The sequence below is a fragment of the Triturus cristatus genome, chromosome 5_1 (genome assembly GCF_964204655.1).
Source record: "Triturus cristatus chromosome 5_1, aTriCri1.1, whole genome shotgun sequence".
Lineage (NCBI taxonomy): Eukaryota > Metazoa > Chordata > Amphibia > Caudata > Salamandridae > Triturus > Triturus cristatus.
This window is the reverse complement of record NC_140587.1, coordinates 577513424-577534623: the sequence shown is the minus strand read 5'-3', so window position 1 is coordinate 577534623 and position 21200 is coordinate 577513424. Positions and strand designations below refer to the sequence as shown.

At 44.8% G+C, this 21200-nt stretch overlaps 1 protein-coding gene across 5 annotated transcripts in view; it reads left to right on the top strand.

Annotated features, from left to right (window-relative positions):
* The window catches only part of CSPP1 (centrosome and spindle pole associated protein 1), a 1290317-nt gene that overhangs the window by 538584 nt on the left and 730533 nt on the right, over positions 1 to 21200 (top strand). For all 5 annotated transcript variants that reach the window (XM_085605499.1, XM_085605497.1, XM_085605498.1 and 2 more), the window contains one exon: positions 426 to 483. In XM_085605499.1, the coding sequence (XP_085461625.1) occupies positions 426 to 483 (58 nt within the window). The remainder of the gene's footprint in view (positions 1 to 425; positions 484 to 21200) is intronic.

Here is a 21200-nt window from a genome sequence, read left to right as displayed (position 1 = left end):
TTATAGAATGTGCGTGAACTTAAGTGTTTGTAAGGCACAATAGGAAATTGTTCCAAACAAGTTAAGTTTAACTTAGGCTGCCTCCAAATTTGCACAGACATATGAGTGCACACATACATTTGGTAAACCATACATATCAAATGATGAAGAGCCGCTAACAATGTTATATTTATAATGGGTAGCATTTTATTAATGTATCAAACTTCCCACTGTGTTGTGTACATTTTTGTAGCTCTTATTTAGTGAGCAATCGTTTTTGTTTCACAAGCTACTGAGTTTTGTATCTTCTTGGCAAACTTTCTCAGCATCACTTGGTATGTTAGATTCACAAATTATACACAGGAGATTTTTTTAATTAATAGGTGCAGAATAAATGAACATTCTATAACTTTCTTACACTATTTTGGCTTATTTGTTTTTCTTAGAGAAAAAGAGCTTGAACTCAAAGTTGCAGCTTCTGGAGCTACTGATCCTGAGAAGCAGGTAAGAAGCACATAATTCTACTGTATCTTGTTTCCAGCTCCGGCACAGTCACATGCCCCCCATCCCATCCTTTCTTATAGATTTCACATACAAATTGATATGCATTTATGTGGGAAATAGGGTTGTTGATTCAATGGGGTGTTTACCCTGCTCAAGCAACAGCACACTTCCAGTCTGGGTGAACCACAAAAGCAAATAAATTAACCTGTGCTTTAACCCTCTGGTAGCTTAGCACAAAGGAATAACATTGAGGCAATGGGTAATGTATTTATGCAGCACACAAACAGTATTCAAGTGAGAAAACAGCACAAGAAAAATCTGACGCCATTTTAGAAAAATAGAGTACATTTTTATGTATTGTTTGACACCAAAATGACAAAAATCCAATCAGTAGAAATGGAGTTATGAACTTTAAAGTAAAAACTAGCGCCAAAAAGATCGAAGCGCCAACGCAGACGTGTAGTTGTAGGGAGACCGGGTTAAGGTTGGAAAATATGGACACGCGCGAGTCAGGCTCAAGAAGTGGATTGAGTTTGGTCGGTACTTACCTCCACACTTATAAGAAATTATAGGAAAAAATTTCTGAGAAAGTAAAGTTCAGAAGGGCAGGGCTTCAGGCCGTGTCCGAGGAGAGCGCAATTTCTCGGTGAAGATTTCTATGTTTGAACTTAGTCTCTTTTTTTGGAAGTCGAAAATCTCCGGCCCAACGAGGCAGGAGGCTTTAGCCATTGAGAGTTCCAGGAGGCTGGATACTACTTTGGCCAAGGACTGCTGAACAGAATTTGCTGCTGCGGAAATGAACAAAACCGGAGTTACCGCAACATCAGCCGACTTGGGATGCTCCTTGGGCTGATAAACGAGCAGGTTGGTCCTGATCTTTTTTCAGTTCTCAGAGCAGTTTGTGGCCAAAAAATGTTTATGTCCCAAGTTTTGGGTTATCTGGGCACCTTTAGCACCATCACCTAGGGTCCAGGATTAGAAGGGCACCACTTGGGGAGGTTAGGTTACTCTGACTGGGTCCAGGTGCGGGTTAAAGAGGTTGATCCTGACAAAGCACTGTGCTTTGTTTTGAAACACTCTCTGCGTAAGCTGTTTGGAGATCTCGTGCCAAAAAGTCTGTATTTTTATGTTTTTAATTGGAAGTTTTGGAAAGAGCTACTATTCACCAAATGGAGGCTCCGATGCTTTACTATTGGCATACTAATCAGAGGAGTCTGGGCTCCAGGTCAAGAGGGATTGAATGACAGTAACCAACCCTGAACCAGATAGGTAATGCTATCTTTTAAAGGCCTGTACTCCTTTGCAGGGCTTCACAGTCTAAGAAAAAGCACTGCCTTGCCAGGACCTGTCCTCCGCAATGCAGTTTTTAAAAACATTCTTTATTTGTTGTTTTCATACAGTGTAGTGATATCAAACCTAACAGCTAACTCAGTCTCAACCAGGCATCAATTTGCACAGGCAGCATTGTGCCAATACAAAACAATATAAGTGGGAAAGATCAAGGAGATTACAGGCTTGCATTACTGTACCTTGGTGTTCCAGGCCTTTGTGATGCGCATGTTCCTGTTCCTCCGCTGTTCCCGCTTGCTCACCATTGCTGGTTGGGTCCTCTTCAATCTGCCTGCTTTAGCTCCCATGCTGCCAGCAACATCATCTCGCGGCCGGAGCGGCCGGGCTTGGCTCCGCTGCTCCCGCCTGCGTACAAGCTCCAGAAGCCTTAGCGGCAGGACGCCGCTTGCTGTGCGCCAGGAGGTGCTTAAAGGCGCGTGCGGTCCCTCGTCCGCAAGGACGCGCACGGGACGCGCCGGGAGAAGCCCGGGACAAGCCCAGGACAAGGGAGGGACCGTCTGTTGCCATCAGGGGCCGGAAGAGGCCGAGCTGGGCAACTCCCCTTGACCTGAGACAAGGCCACCATATGTGGAGCCATTGACAATGGTAAAATATAGAACTTTGTAAGCCATACTGCCATTGTGCCTGGTTACTTGCATTTAGCTATTTAATATAATATCGGTTGCTAAATTAACAGTCGACCTAATTGTGGGGTGGGCTATTGAGTTACATTGATTAGTGTTTTGTTAAACCTTAATATTGGGATTCATTACCAGGGATTATGGTTAAAAAAAATTCTATGCAGCCCCGTCCTAGTACGAGGCAAACAGCTACTACTAATGCCCCATTACCCAGTTTGACCGCTTTAGACCTAATGTTGCAAAAGACAATAGGAGTAGTTGCCACAGCAATTGAAAATACAGAGAGGCGCCTTTCGCTCCAGATTGGTATGCTTCCTCCCTTACAACCTGTAAATATACCCTCAACCTCGGTAAATTCTTGTGATTCTATACTTATGTCATCTTACATTGGGCTTCCAGTTGCCCAGAACCAAGAGATCCCTGCAACACAGCATAACTCACCTCATGACTTCCCCCCCTCTTACTAGTAGACTTTCTTTAACACCTTCAATGTTGCCGCTGAATGCGAGTATGGAGCATCATCACTTAACTGACGATCCAGCAGGTCAGGATGAGAATGTTGTTCTTTCAAGTACTGTTCCCATACTACTTGATAGCTCCAAGCCCGATACTCCACCAGTAAGAACGAGAGGGCAAAAAGCAAACAGAAGCACATCATTAACCCCTTCAGCGCGGCGCGGATTTCCGCGCCACGCTGAAGGTTCTGAGCGCGGGCGGGGCCATGACGGAACGGTTCCGTCATAAGCACAGCCCAACCGACGTGCATGACGGAACCGTTCCGTCATGCGCGTCGAAGGGGTTAAAGAGCCGCCCTTAAACAAACAGAAGGGAAAGGGTAGTCAAACACAGCGAAATGCGTTATCAACACTAATCAGACAAAAGTGGAAAAAGGATGAGGGCCACATAGCTGTTACTGATTCTAAAACTAATGTAGGACATACCGAGGTTGGTGATGAAAATTTCTGGGTAAGACTGGAGTTAATGCTATCATCATTACTGGGGCCCATCAATCTTAAAGTCACGAATATCGAAATGAGGTTAGGTATTATGGAGGACCAGCTGATTAAAAACAATAGGAGCCCAAAAAAAGCTCCTACTAATGAACAATCTGCTAAGAGTCTTCCAAATAAAAACACTTCAACGATCGAAAGAAATATAATTCCTTCGTCAGATCAGGGTAATTGGAGGCAAGAAAACACAGCAATAGTTGAAGATGTTAATAGAGGTACCAGAGTTCAAGCAGGAAAAGATGCTAGCCCGGTTCCTGCTTTCATAAATCTACCCCCAGAATGCAGCGCTTATGTCGCAGTACTTGTAAACGTTCCTAAGTTAAGAAAGGACCAAGTAGAAACCCATGCTGCATTAAAAAACAAATCCCTCCACTGGTTATCTACTAAATGTGGTTTCCCAATGGAGAGAGCTGATCAGATTATATTAACACAGCGGGTGGGTTGGGTGGGTCCGCTTAAGAAAAAGGTGGAGGGGGACTGTATCATCATTAATTTTTATTAAACAAACCACCCTTGCCAATGCACCACCTCCATCAGCTTGGGAGTTCAACACGACCCTATTGCCCCTGGGCTATTTCTATAGGCATCTCCTGGAAAATAAACTTTTGTTCCCGAAGGGGGCCTACAACGGGGGGCATGCTACGGATGGTTTAAGAGGCAGGGAGTGGGACCTGGTTAGGCACAATCGTAGACCTCCCTCTGTAGTCATGAGAAACCAGGATGGGATTAATCTTCAGAATAGATTTGAACCCCTGACGAACTTAGAAGAACAGAACTGACTAGGGACAAATATAAACCCTAGCCAGAATCAAGATAGAGACAAGAGTCCAGAACAGAATAAGTTACCCCCGATGGAAATATTGAGACAAGATTTAAGTTAGAGAGGGGAAGATAAGGGGGTAATTATTGTAGAGAGATTACAACCATCCATCATGGAAGAGATCAAGATAATGGGGCCTGATAGTGGTGCTCGTAACACCCAATCAAAACATTCACATACTTTAGCCTACCAAAAGGAAACTTCTATAATGGAGGGTAATGTGGGTACTCACCCCCCCCATGGCTGGAGCAAGAAATCCTGTCAAGCAGGACGGATTAAAACTAGTATCCTGGAACGTAGCAGGACTTGCTGCCAAATACAAGGATCAGGAATGGAGGCAGTACATCACCAGGTTTCATGTTATATGTCTTCAGGAGACCTGGTTGATTGATTGTAACCATTTCTCCCTGGAGGGGTTTAAATGCTTTGCAGTTCCCACACAAAGGTCAGCTTCAGGGAGAGCCACGGGAGGGTTGATTATATATGTAGATCTTCTTATCGAAGGGGTTTGGTCTAATCTAAATTGGGCATCATATAACATGCAGGCTGTAGGTCTCCGCTCAAAAGGGGTAAATATTACCCTAGTCAACTGGTATAATGCGGTGGGAGCAAATGGGAAGGAAAGTATAACAAAAGAATTGGACTCTCGCCTAAGTGCCCAGCTGTCGGTTGTAAAGTCGGGAGCAGTTCCATCTGTAGTTCTCGTAGGTGATTTAAATTGTCATTTGTGCGCGAATCTAAGACCACTTACGAGAGACTGGTCACGGTGCACAGTGGAGAAAGGGCCACACTTTTCGCACTCACCGGACGGGGCGCATCTAGATAAGGTGTTGAAAGGCCACAATCTGATCCATACCATGGACCTGGTAGGAATGGACAGAGGTGGGGAGCCTAATCCCACCTTCAAGGGTAGAGGATGTCGATCCTATATCGACTATATTATGGTTTCACCCATACTTAAAACCTGGGTTAGTAGGGCAGACATAGAAAGTAGCATTTTCAGCGACCACAACCCTCTGGTGTTAGAGCTAAAAGGACCAATTATTAAACACGTATCACGAGGGGTGGGTGTCGTGGAGACGATATCAGTCCAAGGGAGGAGGCTTAGATGGTCTAAAATAGACGGAGACAGCTTTTATAAAAGCTTAATAACCAGAGGGGAAGACGCATTTCATGTATGCCTCGACCCCAACATTGAGGGGGCCGCGGTAGTAACCGCTTTCGAAAAGATGGCGCACCTCATTGATGGATTATTAAAGACCACCAAGACTAGGACATTACCTACCACACCTAGATGGTTTGACAGAGACTGCTCAAAAGCACACAAAGAGCTTAAGTCTAGCCTAAAACTTTTGCCCAGGGATAATTCGTACATAGCTCAATGTAGGCTGATATATAAAAAGGCACAAAAAAAACGTAAGACTAGTCTCCAAATGCAAGCCTGGGAGGACTTAAGGGAGGCGGCGGATAGAAGAGACTTGACTGAGTTCTGGAAAATTATAAATACACCAAGTTTTCAGGACCCTAATGCCCCACAGATTTTAAATACTATTTTTTCCCGGAGCAGTGGCATTCCCATTTCAAAAATTTATATAATCACACTGGTGAAATTAATAATGATGAGGGGCAGAGGTTAAAACTGACTGCAAGGCCTGATATCACCGTGGTAGAGGTGGAGGGGGCCATCCGGGTCCTAACAAAAAATAAGGCGCCTGGCCCGGATGGGATCCCTCCAGACCTCTATCTCGGAAAAGTGGAGTTGTGGGCACCCATTCTCACGAGGGTCCTGAACGCGGCAGTGGTGGCAGGTCTGCCGCGTTCTTGGTCCTCGGCAACAATAGTTCCAATATTTAAAAAAGGAAATAGGGATGACCAACAATGTTATCGCCCGATATCCTTGATCGATTTTACGGCAAAGGTGCTGGGTCGTGTTGTCCTAAATCGTCTAACGGATTGGACAGATACCCACCAGATAATAACGGACACCCAATATGGGTTTAGAGAAGGAAGGTAAACTACGGACCAGTGCCTGAACCTCTATTTGCTGGTTGCCAAGTACAACTTAGCCAGTAAGGAGGCGGTTTATTTGGGGTTCATGGACCTTTCCGCGGCCTTTGATCATGTGAATAGGGAAAAGCTATGGGCCCTGATGACAGGTCTTGGGGCGGACCAGGACCTAGTCAATATTCTCAAGGCATTGCATTGGAATACAATTGCGTCTGTTCGTTTTAATCAAGAAGGAAGCAAGACCCCATCATTCCCATGTACTAGTGGAGTGCGGCAGGGCTGCATCCTAGCTCCCTTTTTATTTTCACTTTACATAAATAACTTAGATAGTGAACTATGTAAACTTAGAGTGGATTCTCCTCAGGTAGGCACTCGCCCAGTCCCTGTCCTGCTTTATGCGGACTGAAGTACTGGGTTTTTCAGAACCAACTCAGCGGTGCCAGGGGACACACCCGAAGACTTCGAGTTCTTCCTGTTTCAGACTACAGAAACACAGAGACTTCTAGGTGAAGTCAAAGATCGTATTTATTGGCTGCAGACCAATCTCAGGTATCCGAGAAGTACAACACGATGTATGTTCTCAGGAGACAGCTCCCGAACCAAAAAACAGTCTTTACTTATATACACAAAATCTCGCTCTGGGCAACACCGCCCTTCTTTTACTAGTGGTCATTCACATATTTTCGCTTCAAAGAAACAGTAAAGTCATGATGACAATCCCACATTTCAGCTCGTTCAGATCACAAGTATTTACCCAGCGAGGCTCAGAACACTCATCAGATATCAGCAGCCCCCACATAATTCGGCACCTCCTCCTCGTAAAGTAGGCCATAAAGTAGGAAACAGAGTCAGGTGTGAAGGAGATTAGTCCGGGTTCGTGTGGGAAGAACGACTTTATGATGTGTCAAGCCCTGATGCTAATCCCATTTGGCCGCAGTAAAAGGGACCGGCCAGACGTGAATGACCTCGGGCATTGGAGTCAGTTTGCACAGGTCACAAAGAAGTCACCAGAAGGTGTACGTGTCCTTTAGGCCTAAGCATGGCCTACGTGCACAGCCTATGTGAGGGCAACCACAAAATGGTTACCGCTCTAAAATGGAACCCGAGGATAATATATATATATATATATATATATATATATATATAGTATCGTGTACACGGTGAATTCATCGATAAAACATGACGAAAACACTCATGCATACTGCGTTACTCATTTGCGGTTCGCTGATACCAAAATTGGCATGGTGGGACCCTGCCACCGACATGGTTCCGAAATTTACAGTACCACAGACCCTCCTTTTGCCCTTACATAGGCAATAACTATACTAATCTGAGTCTAGGTCTATGTTCATGAAGTCATGGAGATGTTGCTGTAGCATCATCCTATTACTTAGCTCGTCCCTTGATACAGGTCTCCTTACACATGATGTAACACAGAGGCTGCACATTACAGGAGCACACTGTATACATAAACAGAGCAGGAAAAGAATGGCTAAGATCATCCCAGTGACTATTAGAATCTTCCATCCCCAAGCTGATATCAGTCCCCAGATCCACCCCATCATCGACCAATCTCCCTTATCCACGTGAATGGATTCAGAAATCTTATGCAGTTTGGAGATGGCCTGATAGACTGTCGGAGCGTTATCTGGTATGAAAATACAACAGGTTGATTGGATGACCTTACATACCCCACCACGGTCTGCAAGTATTACATCTAGTACCATACGGTTCTGCAACGTCATAAGGTGATCCGCTTGGAGCTCAGCTGTCAAGTTACCAAGGGCTCCAGCCGTTACATTAACAGTGGTTTCCACTACACGAGTCAGTTGTCTCAGGTTCCTACTATTGACCATTGGTCCCCAAAATGGCAGGAAACCCAAGAAGAAGTCTCCTGCTTCCTGGCCGGCAGTATCTTCCTTACTAACAACGCCTCTCACAACTCTGGTCTTTTGATAATCAGAGGCGGCAGTAAATGTCGGCGGTAGCAAATTTGCAACATAACACGTGCCCGAGAAATCAGGGGGCAACCATGTATATGCTCGGTCATTGCAAACAAAGTATGTACCCTTGGCAGCCAAAAACGCAGGGGAAAACTGTGATGGAAAAGTGTACGTTTCAGTACAGTCACTCTTCCCTACTTGAGCTCTTGGATTCTGACCATTGCCTTGTAAACAGAACCGACCTATGTGGGGTACGACCCAAATCGGGGATGAACTCTTACGCTGTTTCTCGCCCAGACTAATGCTATACCCCGTCGCGTTCCAACCTACATAAGCTTGCAACTCATCCTTGGGAATAGATGAAATTGCATCGATGTCTCTGCTCATATCAGCAACTCCTTTCATCAAGGCTTTATTGTTCGTGCTAGGTCTAGTGGAACGCGGTGGTCGCGGGGAGTAGGTTTCGAGCGCAAAATTAAACATAGTCTGGAATGCCCATGATGACCCATTAGAGCTAAACGGCAGCACTAGATATGGGATACCCTTATTAATGGTATGTGGCATCAAACCACACACCCAGCAATTTGTTGCATTCATAACTAGTTGGTGCTGGTGCAGAAGTTGAATAAACGAATAGTTTACGAACTCAGAACGTCTAGCTTGTTCATGTTCAGGGAGAGGGTGGAAAGAGTGTGAGGAAACAGTAGGAGGAGATATGGGCTGTACAGTGGGTGCAACTGATACTTGGAAAGACAATAATACATAACCTACAGAAAACATCACCATGCTAAATAGGACAAACAGACATAATATTACAAAACGTTTGCTATTCATTACTTTACACATTCTGCTCTTGAAATTTATTTCCTCAGCGGGTCTCTTCATCTGAAAAAACTCCATCCTCTAATCATGCTGTTCGCGGCGGATCACCAACCCATCTTGCAGGGCCTGTAACATACATTCGATTCGTCACATCTTTTGCTGTTTCTTTCGCGATTTCGTCAGCAAATGCATTACCACGACCAATATCATCAATAACCTTCTTGTGTGCACTGCATTTCACAATCGCGACTTGTAACGGTAAGGTCAGTGATTCAAGGAGATCATTCACCAACTGACCATTCTGAATCTTAGTTCCATGCGAAGTCAGGAACCCACGTTCTTTCCACAAACGCCCAAAACTGTGGGCCACGCCAAAAGCATACTGGCTGTCAGTATATATGTTCACTTTCATTCCTTTCGACAACACACATGCTCTGGTGAGTGCAATTAATTCTGCTGCTTGAGCCGAATTATGTGGTATACGTGCAGTTTCAACAATCGTGTGCAAAGTCGTGACAGCATATGCAGCAGTCGTATCACCATTCGGAAGCTTGAAGTACGAGCCATCCACCCATAAGGTACCATCACACTCAACCAGGGGAGTATCTTTAAGATCTACTCTCCCTTTTGTTAATTCTTCTGTTCTGAACAGACAATCATGCTGTTTAATCTCATCTGTGTCTGCTGAAATCGGTAATAATGTAGCTGGATTCAACGTATTGCACCTCTTTATGTGCACATGACTCGCTAGCAGCGTCAACTCGTAACCTGACAATCGAGCACTAGTTAAGTGCTGTGTCTTGGTCCTATTTAACAATGTGTCCACTGCATGTGGAACCATTACAATCAACGTGTTATTCATTACTAACCCAGCAGACTGTCGAATAGACACAGCTGCTGCCGCTGTGGCTCTTAAGCAACTTGGCAATGCCTTAGCTACTGGATCCAAAGTCGACGAAAAATACGCGCATGGACGCTGCCTATCTCCAAAAGACTGTGTCAGCACTGACAACGCACAACCTTCTTTCTCGTGAACATACAATGTAAAAGTTTTACTGTAGTCGGGGGTACCCAACACAGGAGCTGAGCATAATGCCTCACGCAATTCCGAAAAACTTTTCTGACACTCTTCAGAACATGGGACGGGATTCGGTGTATCTTTGCATGTTAATGCTATCAAAGGTTTTGCCAACAAAGAAAAACTCGGGATCCACTGCCTACAGTATGAAGTAATACCTAAGAAAGCACGCACTTCTCTCTGTGTTCTTGGCACGCTCAATTGTGCAATGGCCTGAATTCTTTCTGGGGTCAGTTTCCTTCCCTCCTTTGACAAGAGATGACCTAAGTAGGTCACTTCTTGTCGAAAATATTGCAGTTTTGAGAGAGACACTTTGTGATGAAAAGCAGACAAATGACGCAACAATGACAATGTAGCTTCTCTACAAATCTCCTCAGTATCCGCGGCGATTAGTAAATCGTCAACATACTGAATAAGGGTAGCACCACTAGGTAGAACAATTGCATCAAGCTGCGCTTTTAAAGCCTGACTGTATATTGATGGGCTTTCACAGTAGCCCTGTGGAGCGCGTTTAAAGCGGAAGCTGCGACCTCCTAAACTAAAGCCAAAAATATCCCTGCTTTCTTCTGCAATCGGGATGCTAAAGAAAGCATTCTTTAAATCAATCACTGAGAACCAAGCAGCGGAAGCTGGGATCATAGTTAACAAGGCAGTTATATCAGGGACAACTGGAAACTGTGGCACAACTATCTTATTGACCTCTCTAAGATCGATCACAAACCTGTAAACAGGTGGCTGAGAAGGGTCAGTACGTTTTAAAAAAGGCAAAACCGGACTATTGCAAACGTTGCCTCTTGTCTCTTCAATGACATCCTTTTCAATCAAATCATAGATGATTGCTAACAACGCCTTCTCACTATTCATTAGAGATCCTGTACTGAGGAATGCGTGGCAATTTAACATTGGCTTTCAAAGTGACCACATATGGCGGTATTTCCAAGAGACCCACATCGTTAGGGCCAGTAGCCCAGATGTCATCCGGGAGAGACGACAATTCAGCTGGCAATTTATTCTTCGACAAATACATGGGAGAAATCACTTCCCTACCCAGTGTAAGTTGTACTCCCGAGGGGGAACAATATAATGTCGCATGCAATCTCTTTAACAAATCCAATCCTAACAGGTTTTCACCACATCCTGTCGTTAGGATAAGGGGTGCGTTCAGCTCACAAGGTCCAACAGAAAGGGTCATAGGACTAGAGATCGGGTTCCTAACGGGGGCGCCAGAAAAACCTACTGAAACATTCATTTCGCCAGACAAAGGCGCGCCCGGGAGTTTTGAGTGCATAATTGAACTCTTAGCAGCACCAGTATCCAACAGAAAGGGCTCTGACACACCCGCTGTAGTCACTTTAACATACGGTCCACTCTGATCCACTGGCACTGAAACAACTCCCTTTCTTTGTCTACGGCTGTCCTAGTAATCATTATTTTCCGCATTTCCATCTTCTGCATAATAGTTACTATTATAGTACTGGGCTGTCCCACTAGTTACATTGGCCTGCTGATCAAAACTGTTCATCGTATTTTGAGGTGGAAGAGGACGCGCATTCTGGGGAACATTCCCACGCCCTCTACCTCTAGGAGCTTGCTGACCACCTCTACCTCTCGCGCCATAAGCATTATTCGTGCGCTGCAACAATATAGGACAACTATACTTAAAATGGCCTTCTTGTTTGCAATACGAACACTGATTGGGACCTACAGGAACACGCTGTTGGGAATACCCGAACCTTTGCGAGTTACTCTGAAACTGTTGGGGTTGTTGAGGGTTACTCTGACCTTGCTTATAGTTGTTCTGATCTCCACGTGGCGGGTAAGCTTGCTGTAAAAGAACCTTCGTCTTTAACTCTTTTGTTTTCTTGTCTGCTCTATCCTTCTCATCTTTATCCCTATTTTCGTAATACTGTGCAGTAGCCAGTATTTGCGCTGATGAGGAAACAGCCCAAGAACTCTCTGAATCTTTTAATTTCTTACACAACTCGGGGAGCAAATTGTGCACAAATTTATCAACAAATAACCGTTGACCACCTTCCGTACTCATGTCTTGACCACTGTGGTCGATAAATGTTTCTTCAAATCTGGTGAAGAAATCAGACACTGTTTCGTCTTTCTTTTGTTTGCATGCGGATAATTTATCCCAATTCACACGCATCGCGGGCATCAAAGTCTTCATATCATTAATTATTCTACCAGGGAGTTCTGCTACTAAGGGCTCAGGTTTCGCACCACCAACCTGTGCAGTGTCTGTAGCAATGATATTAGCTCATGTGTCACCTAGTTCTGCAGCATGATCTGCATTACGAATCAACCCCCACAAAGGCTGTGGAACAACATTCCCGAACAACATATCTATGTCAGCTAGGTTCATGACACACGATTCTGCAGTCTGTGATAACTCCTTATAATATCCTGCAGGGTTTTTACGGGGGTCAGGCAATGTCTGCTTAAGCGCTAAAACTTCTGATCGCTTCCAGGGAACATGTACCCAAACACGCTGAAAATATGGCTGAACAGGTGGGATAGCATTCACATCACCAGGTCTCCAAACTGGAGGAACCTCACGCATCGGGTATTGGCGCGCTTTTACCTGTTTCCCTACAGAGAATCCCTGTTCAAACAACGACTGATGACAATCCCCATTCCTGAAAGACAGCAATGTCGCAACTGCTTTCTCAACATCGGAACCCACAATCGCGCATTTTCCAAATTCAAACCTTACTCGACACAACTCCTGCTGGCTTAAGTCTAAACCATGATCTTCCAATTCCTCACAGAGGAATTCACACATTTTCTCAAAGACGTATCTTTGTTGTGGTGCTTCCCATTGATGAAAAACATTCACAACAGACTCTACATCATATCTAGTAGGATAAACGATCCATCTACGTGCCATGCGGTCCAGTTCTTCTTTCTCTCTCGGACCAGGTATGACTACGTAACTGCTTACGTTGTGGACCAGGGGTCGTACTAGATGGCCCAAAGAGAGGTGATATAAGGCTAGTGACCACACTAGCTATTCGTTGTCGTGTAGAAGGAGATGGTGAGGCAAGAACAGGGGGAAAGACAGAGGGAAGAAAAAAGGGTGTAGATACAAGTACAGGGGTCGTATCAGGAAGAGCACCAAGGGAGGCAGCTGATGTACTAGGTAAAGTCGCAGGAAGCGCAGAAGAGATAGGTAGCGAAATCAGCGGCCCTTGAGAGGGCTGCGCCGTAGGCATAGGAGCCGGCTGAGGAGTAGCTGCCGGCTGCAGGAAAGCTTGCGGCGCATTAGCTGGAGGCTGTACATTTAAGGGTTGCGGAGGCGCTGTAGCACTCTGCACATACGGGGGTGGCGAACTCAGCAAATGTGACATTAGGGGATCTTTCTCCTTTTCTTTTGACATATCTTGCTGAAGGGGCGGCAAAACTGGGTAACATTTATCAATTACTAGTTCATGTTGCCTGCGCAACTGCTCATTCATTTATTCGTCTTCATTTTCTTTAAACTGCAAAGCTGCTTGCATTATCGACATACCTTTCTCTCTTTTACTTTTCTTTGCTAATTAAATTTCTTTCTGTTTGGCTTCCTTTCGCCATAGGCGGAAAGAATCAAACATCGCCGGCCGGGCTTTCTTTTTAAATAGTTTAACTTCTAAGTTATCTAGGACCTCTGTGTCGAAACTACCATTTTGGGGCCATTTTAAAACACCATCCATCCTGGTGTATCGGATCCATACTTCATTATACGCAATGGGGCCCACGCCATGTTTTACATAAAGCTCATAAGTTGGAGTTCCAATTGAAGGAACCGGACACGAATCCTCGAATCGGGAGTCCCTATTACAACCCAAACAAAACAAATTTCCAAATATACTAGAACCAGGCATCGTCGCTCACTAGTCTAGTTTCAAACTTCAAAGGATTATCGAATACGATAGCCTCGTGAATACACGAGTCCTTCGGCTTTGGCACTTGCAAGTTCCAAATCAAAGCGATCACAAAAGGGATACCAAACTAAGAACCAAACCAAGAAACTGGGAGACGCTCCACTTATACTTAACTGAGGTATCGATGACGTCACCAGAAGACTCGTTAAATTGTTTCGCTATACCAAAAATCATCAAGGGTCCAAGACAGGGCGGTAGTCAGGGCAGCAGTTCTTTGTAGCCGTCGGGACGCGGAGAACCTCGCAGTAAAGACTTTCGGACCACGTCGACATGCAGGGGTCGATGAAGTGGCGGCCTTCCTCCAGAATTTTCACACAAAGCTCCTCACGAACCTCAGGCTTAGACCGGTACCGCTGAAATCGGCCCACGTTGGGCGCCAACTGAAGTACTGGGTTTTTCAGAACCAACCCAGCGGTGCCAGGGGACACACCCGAAGACTTCGAGTTCTTCCTGTTTCAGACTACAGAAACACAGAGTCTTCTAGGTGAAGTCAAAGATCGTATTTATTGGCTGCAGACCAATCACAGGTATCCGAGAAGTACAACACGATGTATGTTCTCAGGAGACTGCTCCCGAACCAAAAAACAGTCTTTACTTATATACACAAAATCACGCTCTGGGCAACACCGCTCTTCTTTTACTAGTGGTCATTCACATATTTTCGCTTCAAAGAAACAGTAAAGTCATGATGACAATCCCACATTTCAGCTCGTTCAGATCACAAGTATTTACCCAGCGAGGCTCAGAACACTCATCAGATATCAGCAGCCCCCACATAATTCGGCACCTCCTCCTCGTAAAGTAGGCCATAAAGTAGGAAACAGTCAGGTGTGAAGGAGATTAGTCCGGGTTTTTGTGGGAAGAACGACTTTATGATGTGTCAAGCCCTGATGCTAATCCCATTTGGCCGCAGTAAAAGGGACCGGTCGGACGTGAATGACCTCGGGCATTGGAGTCAGTTTGCACAGGTCACAAAGAAGTCACCAGAAGGTGTACGTGTCCTTTAGGCCTAAGCATGGCCTTCGTGCATAGCCTATGTGAGGGCAATCACAAAATGGTTACCGCTCTAAAATGGAACCCGAGGATAATATATATATATATATATATATATATATATATATATATATATATATATATATATATAGTATCGTGTACATGGTGAATTCATCGATAAAACATGACGAAAACACACATGCATACCGCGTTACTCATTTGCGGTTCGCTGATACCAAAATCGGCATGGTGGGACCCTGCCACCGACATGGTTCCGAAATTTACAGTACCACAGGATGACGCGGTGCTCCTAGCACGGACTCCGAGGGGATTACAGAGGCTGATTGACGGATTTGTATCTTTTATGTCCTCACTTGATCTATAAGCAAACTTAGATAAATCGTACATTATGCTTGCGGGGGCCAGACCAGACAAAAATTTTTTGTATAAGATTGGAAATCACAAAATTGATCGGGTCCAGTCCTTTTCCTACTTAGGAGTATTGTTTGACGGGCTTCTAAAGTTTAGACCTTTGGTGGACAAACACTGCTCAAAATTGGTGGCCTCATCTGGGGCTATAATGGGTTATGGGAGAAGACTGGGAAGATGGTCCCCCGAGCAAGTGATGAATTTGTATAGATCAATATGCTGCGCTATGGCAGTTTATGGGGCTGAAGTTTGGAGCTTTGCGAATACACATCAGGTCCAGATAGAGGAAAATAATTTTTTTAGAAGGATACTGAAAGTCCCACATAGTACATCAGCCTATATGATACATGAAGAACTGGGAGAACCGTATATTGAAGATCAAATCAAGGTCAGGCCACTCTTGGCCTGGCTGAGGATTTGGTCTAATACCGAGGCAGGCCTCAGTAGCCAAATTATTATAGATTGTCTGAATCGAGACAAAGGGAGCTCTATCCCTTGGCTAAATTATGTAAGGTGTACGTTTGAGGCCATTGGTTGTAAGAAACTCTTCACTGAGCCTGAAGCCCTCATCGCCCAGAATAAATCGTTAGTTAAGCAAAATTTTGGGGAGTGGACAACTGCAAGCAGGGCGGCCACGGAGGAGTGTAAAGCTACAGTTGTGGCCTATAGATTATTGAAATGGGAGAGTGGAAGGGAGCCTTATCTTTCATTGACTCATAACGCACAAGATAGTTTTTATATGACCCGTTTTAGGTTCAACCTTTTGCATCATTTATTATCTGATCCTCTTGGTTTTACCTTAACGGTGGAGCCGAAGGGTACCTGCGGCTGCGACAATAAGTCTCCGCAGGACACCCTTCATTTTGTTTTGTTATACTCATTTTATACATCACCTAGGCGTAAGTTCCTGGTGGGAATTTTGAAAAGAGCTAAGTTCAGACATGCCAAGATTGCCTTACTGTTTTTGCAAAAGGCCAATGATGCATATACGTTGTCCTGTATTGTGAGCTTTATTAAGATGGCGGTAAGGATAAGGAACTCGAAAGAGATGGGCTGATTGCAATGCCCTGTATATAGTGATCTGGGAAAATGAAAAGAAATGCTATGACTTGAACTGTCTTTTTAATGTTTTTTTTAATGTGTTTTAACTGTTTTATGTACTTTTATGGTATCTTTATAAGTGCCGAATAAAGAAAATATTGATTGATTGATTGTGATGCGCATCACATATCACGGAGACCGCCGCAGATATCAAGTAGCATGGAACGGTTTGCTCTTGGGCGTCCCTTGGCGTTCCATTGTCTTCACCTCATCCTCATATCTAAAGACAGCTATCAGTCATGCTAGTCATGTCTCTCAAGGTCTCATCAGAATAGTGGCCATTAGGTCGGTAACTCAGAAGTCTGTTAATCGTCCTCTGGATTTTGTGTGAGGTAGTGTTGTAATGGATCACATATATTTCTGGGTCAGGAAGATGGTGGACGGAGTAATGCATATGTTTGAAGTTGTTCATTACTGTAAGCCATTGCTTGTATCCATTGTTTACGTTTCGGGCAGTGGCTGCACCCCCTGTAACATGCGATCAGACGCTTGGCCAGTAGCAATGCTAGTGCAAGGAGTTTATGGGTCTTGTTGAATTTTCTCATTTCTGTTGAGTAAGGCCAACCTGCCGTCTGGTTGAATGTTACAGACCAGCATTTTTTTTAATTAATTGATTTTCTCTGTCCAATAGTTTGGCACCCCTGGGCAGGACTATGCCAGATGTAGAAAATTCACCTCCAGTGCCCCACATTGTAAGCAGTTAGTCTGCTCAAAGATTGAAGAACAACAAGTGTTTGTGGTGTAATATGCCGTATGTAAGAATTAAAAATTAAATCCTACTGCTAGAGGACATTATGCTTGTTTGGGTACAACAAAATCCCCCTACATTTGGAGTTATTGCCAAACCAGTTTACGCCTCACCCCCCGCCCTTGACGTCTGTATCTCTTGCGATAGGGCTTCTAGTGTCACCCAGTATAAACGTGAGATCAAATGTTTAGTGATGGTGTTGGTAATGATTGCGGTTCAAAAGGGAAGCTGTGTCTGGCCCCTTTTATTTGGTAATAGACTAAAACATCTAAGGGGTGAGGGTTGGGCATGCCACCAAATTCCTCAAGCATGAGGAATGTCCTGTTCTAGTAGAGGTGGTCCCTGTGTATGTCCACTAACCTGAATAGTTGTGACTATGCTTTAGGTTCTTATCAAAAGTGGAGAGCTTCAGGGAGTATATTCTGTTATGCTTTGTATGGTTCTGAAGGCCGTTCCAGGCCTTAACAGTGCAGGCAGCTGTGGAGGTTTTGTCTTGTAGTTGTATATCTGGTGTGCCTATCAGCGAAGTGAGTAGAGTGGGGCTGACACTGTCTGAATCAACCTCTACATGGGTGGTGCGTGGGACAGGATGATGCCAGTGGTGCCTAAAGTGGGCTTGAGCGCCGATGTAATATAATTCAGGAATTATTGATTCAAAGCCTCCTCATATAAAAGATATTAAAAGCGTGTCCCATGCCACTCTTGCCAGCCCAAACCAGTGGTATCTGATGTGTCAATAGCGTGCAGAAAAATGTTTTTCTAAGGTGTAGGGGGACATTCAAGAAAAGATATAGCAGGTGGGGCAATATCACCATTTTTATAAGGCTGGTACGCCCTGCCACAAATAGTGGCGGGCAAGCCAGCGTGTGATCTGGTCAGTTACCTGGGCCAATGCCGCCCCATCATTTCCACAAATTACTAGTTGTGAATCACGGTCAATGTGGATACCGAGATATTTAACAGTGTTGTCTCACCACTCTAATGGGTAATCAGGTTTAAATTGTTGCACTGCTTTAGTTAGTGGGAAGAGTTGATATTTAGCTCATATGGACACCTTCTCTCATCACTGGATTAAGGCTAATGTCTGGGTTCCGTAGATACGCCATATCATCTGCGTGTAAAGATATGAGTGTTTGGCGATTGTTGCATTCGCAGCAGTGTTGCCTGAGTTTAGCCACGAGTGGCTCCAGGGCTAAAGCATAATATCGGGGATAATGGGCACCCCTTGCAGGTCCCTCTGGCAATTGGCAAAGGCCGGGAGCTGACATTATTAATGTATAGGCAGGCAGTTGGGGCAATAGCTAGTAGCCTAATCCATTCAATGAAAAGATTCGGCATTCCCATGCGAGTGAGAATCGTGAATTTAGTCCAACTCTATGGAATTGAAAGCTTTAGTGGTGTTCAGGAAGACATCCACAGTTGCATTTTTAAGGTCCAAGTCTTTAATTAACACAAATAAGGTGGATAGATTATGGGACATGGAGCAACCTGGTATAATTTCCGATTATCTGGCCTGGCCTGACCAGGTCTGGTAGTAGCCAAGGAGAGGCAGTCAGTTTAGCGAAGATTTTGTCATCACAGTTAATAAGGGATAGTGGCCGGTAGGATTCACATTTGTGTGAGAGCTTATCAGGTTTCAAAAGAGTTATTATGGATGCTTCTCGCATAAATGGGGGCAATATTTTTTACCTGCTGGCTTTTTTTTGGTATATTTCCAATAACCATGGGCTGAAGATGTCAATATATCCGTTCTACAAATCCACCAGTAAGCCGTCGGGCTCTGCTGCTCTGGAGACTCATGGTGGTCAGTCTCTATTTTGTCAAGTTCAAACGGTTGCAGGGGGAATGTCCTGTGTTCATGTCCTAGCCACACAATCGCAATATCTTCAAGATAGTCGGCTATTCGGGTGGGGGAGCAGGGAAACTGAGAGGAATAGAGAGTGGTGCAGTATTTGATGAACTTGACCATTATGTGGTCAATGTTTTGATGAATGTCGCCTGTTGCCTCTTCACTCCCTAAGAAATCGGTTGCAGCCCATTGGCACTGCAAATTAGTGCCAGTGATTCCCTTGCTGTTCACCTAAACCAAAGGCTCTTGCTTTTGCATATTTACCTCTAAATTTTTAATCTCTTTCCACTACATCGTTATACTGTGAAAGCAAGTGATGAATTTGTGCTTGCGTATGTGCAGAGTGTGGCCCCTCTCCCAGTGTAAGTCCCCACCCTGAATACATGACTGTGGGTTAATTCTAGCAATAGTTCCCCCATTAAGCAGTATAAAAGTCAGAATCCTTGCTATTAGGACAATAGCAGTTTACCACTATGATTTGCGTGGGTCCCAGGTAGCCCCATAGGAGGCCATATCTGCCCTAAACATTACTCAGCAAGCCCAGTGTATGAGTTTTGATGTCCTATTTTATCAGGATGCAACCCTGTAAGCGTATGTAAAGTAGGATGAGGCTACCCTGTGTTCAGCCCATTGGCTAGCAAATCACTTGGGCATCCTGAGATCTAAGTGTATTTCTTGCACTAGGGATATACAAATATGATGTCTGTCTACAAATTTGAGTACCTGGCTGGCCTTTTGGGATTTGTTGAGACACCTCACAATCATGTAGGACAATCTATTGTGGTCATATATATGGTCCTAGATCTATAGTAACAAAGCTCATTCTTGCCTGGGTAATTGGTGTATCTTATTCTCCATCAGACAGTAGAAACCTATGTTAACGGCCCACCCATCGTGTGCAAGTAGTGAATCATGTCTTGAGCCCTAGAACTTGTCCCCAACACCCTTCTCTTCCACACTGGTGCAGAAAAACTACTTTACATCAGGTCAACCCTTTACCCAACTTCCAAACTAGATCAGAAGTAATACTGGAGTGGACTATAAAAGCCATGAATAAGAAAAGCATATGATGGATAACCTGTGGGGGTGGCCAGCAGGTTGCTGTCTTCTGTTTGGGACATTTTCTGTTCTACTTCTTTTAGTCATCCATTGTGCTGATCAAGTTTGTGTGCTAATGAGTCCCTGCCAGTGTTAAGAGTATCCATTTTTTAGTCTGTAGATTGTCCTGCAAAGCTCGGAACGAGGCACACACACACCATCCTCACCCTCCTCTTGTATTGAAGTGTGGTTCTATCTCTCCCTCCCAGAGATTTAGGACCACGCTTCGCATCGAATGATCATTTGGACTGGCGGGCGTCCACTTAGCCCATTATGGTGGTTTTTTGCTTCGGCTGCGGAGGAGAGATTCACCCCTCCCCGGGCTGACATCGCTGCCTTGCTCCTGCCGCGGGCTGTGTGGGCCCTTACACACGCTGCCTTCTCATCGCTCCACCCACATCACATGGCACTCATTGGAGCTGCATTTCCCTGCTAATTGCCTCATCACCGCCCAGCTCAGTGCACAGAGCAAGGAGCACTCAGCGGTCAGCCCTTCACCGCACGCCCGGGACGATCTGCCCGGAGGGCCTGCCGTCTCTGCACACACCCGCCATTGCCGCACGACTTCAAAGCAACATGAACACAATACAGTGAAAGGCTTGCATTTAAACTAATTGTGAAAGTAGATAACAGAAGTAACGTGAATTTCTTTTTAAAGAGAAGCAGAAGCAAACGAAAGACGAGAGGGAGCGGATTTGAGGCGGAAAACAGTCAAAATAAAACCAGGATATACTTCACCGGTGCTGCTCCCCAACTTATGTCCCCAGGAAGCACATGCTAGACGAAGACGCTATGGCAGATGATGATGTCACTAATGCAGAACCCCCATCAAGGGCGTCTCATGGCCAGCCTGCTCTGCACCATGCCCTAGTCGGCGCACTGCCGTCCTTCAGCGAGCTAGCTGATTAAACCACTGCATC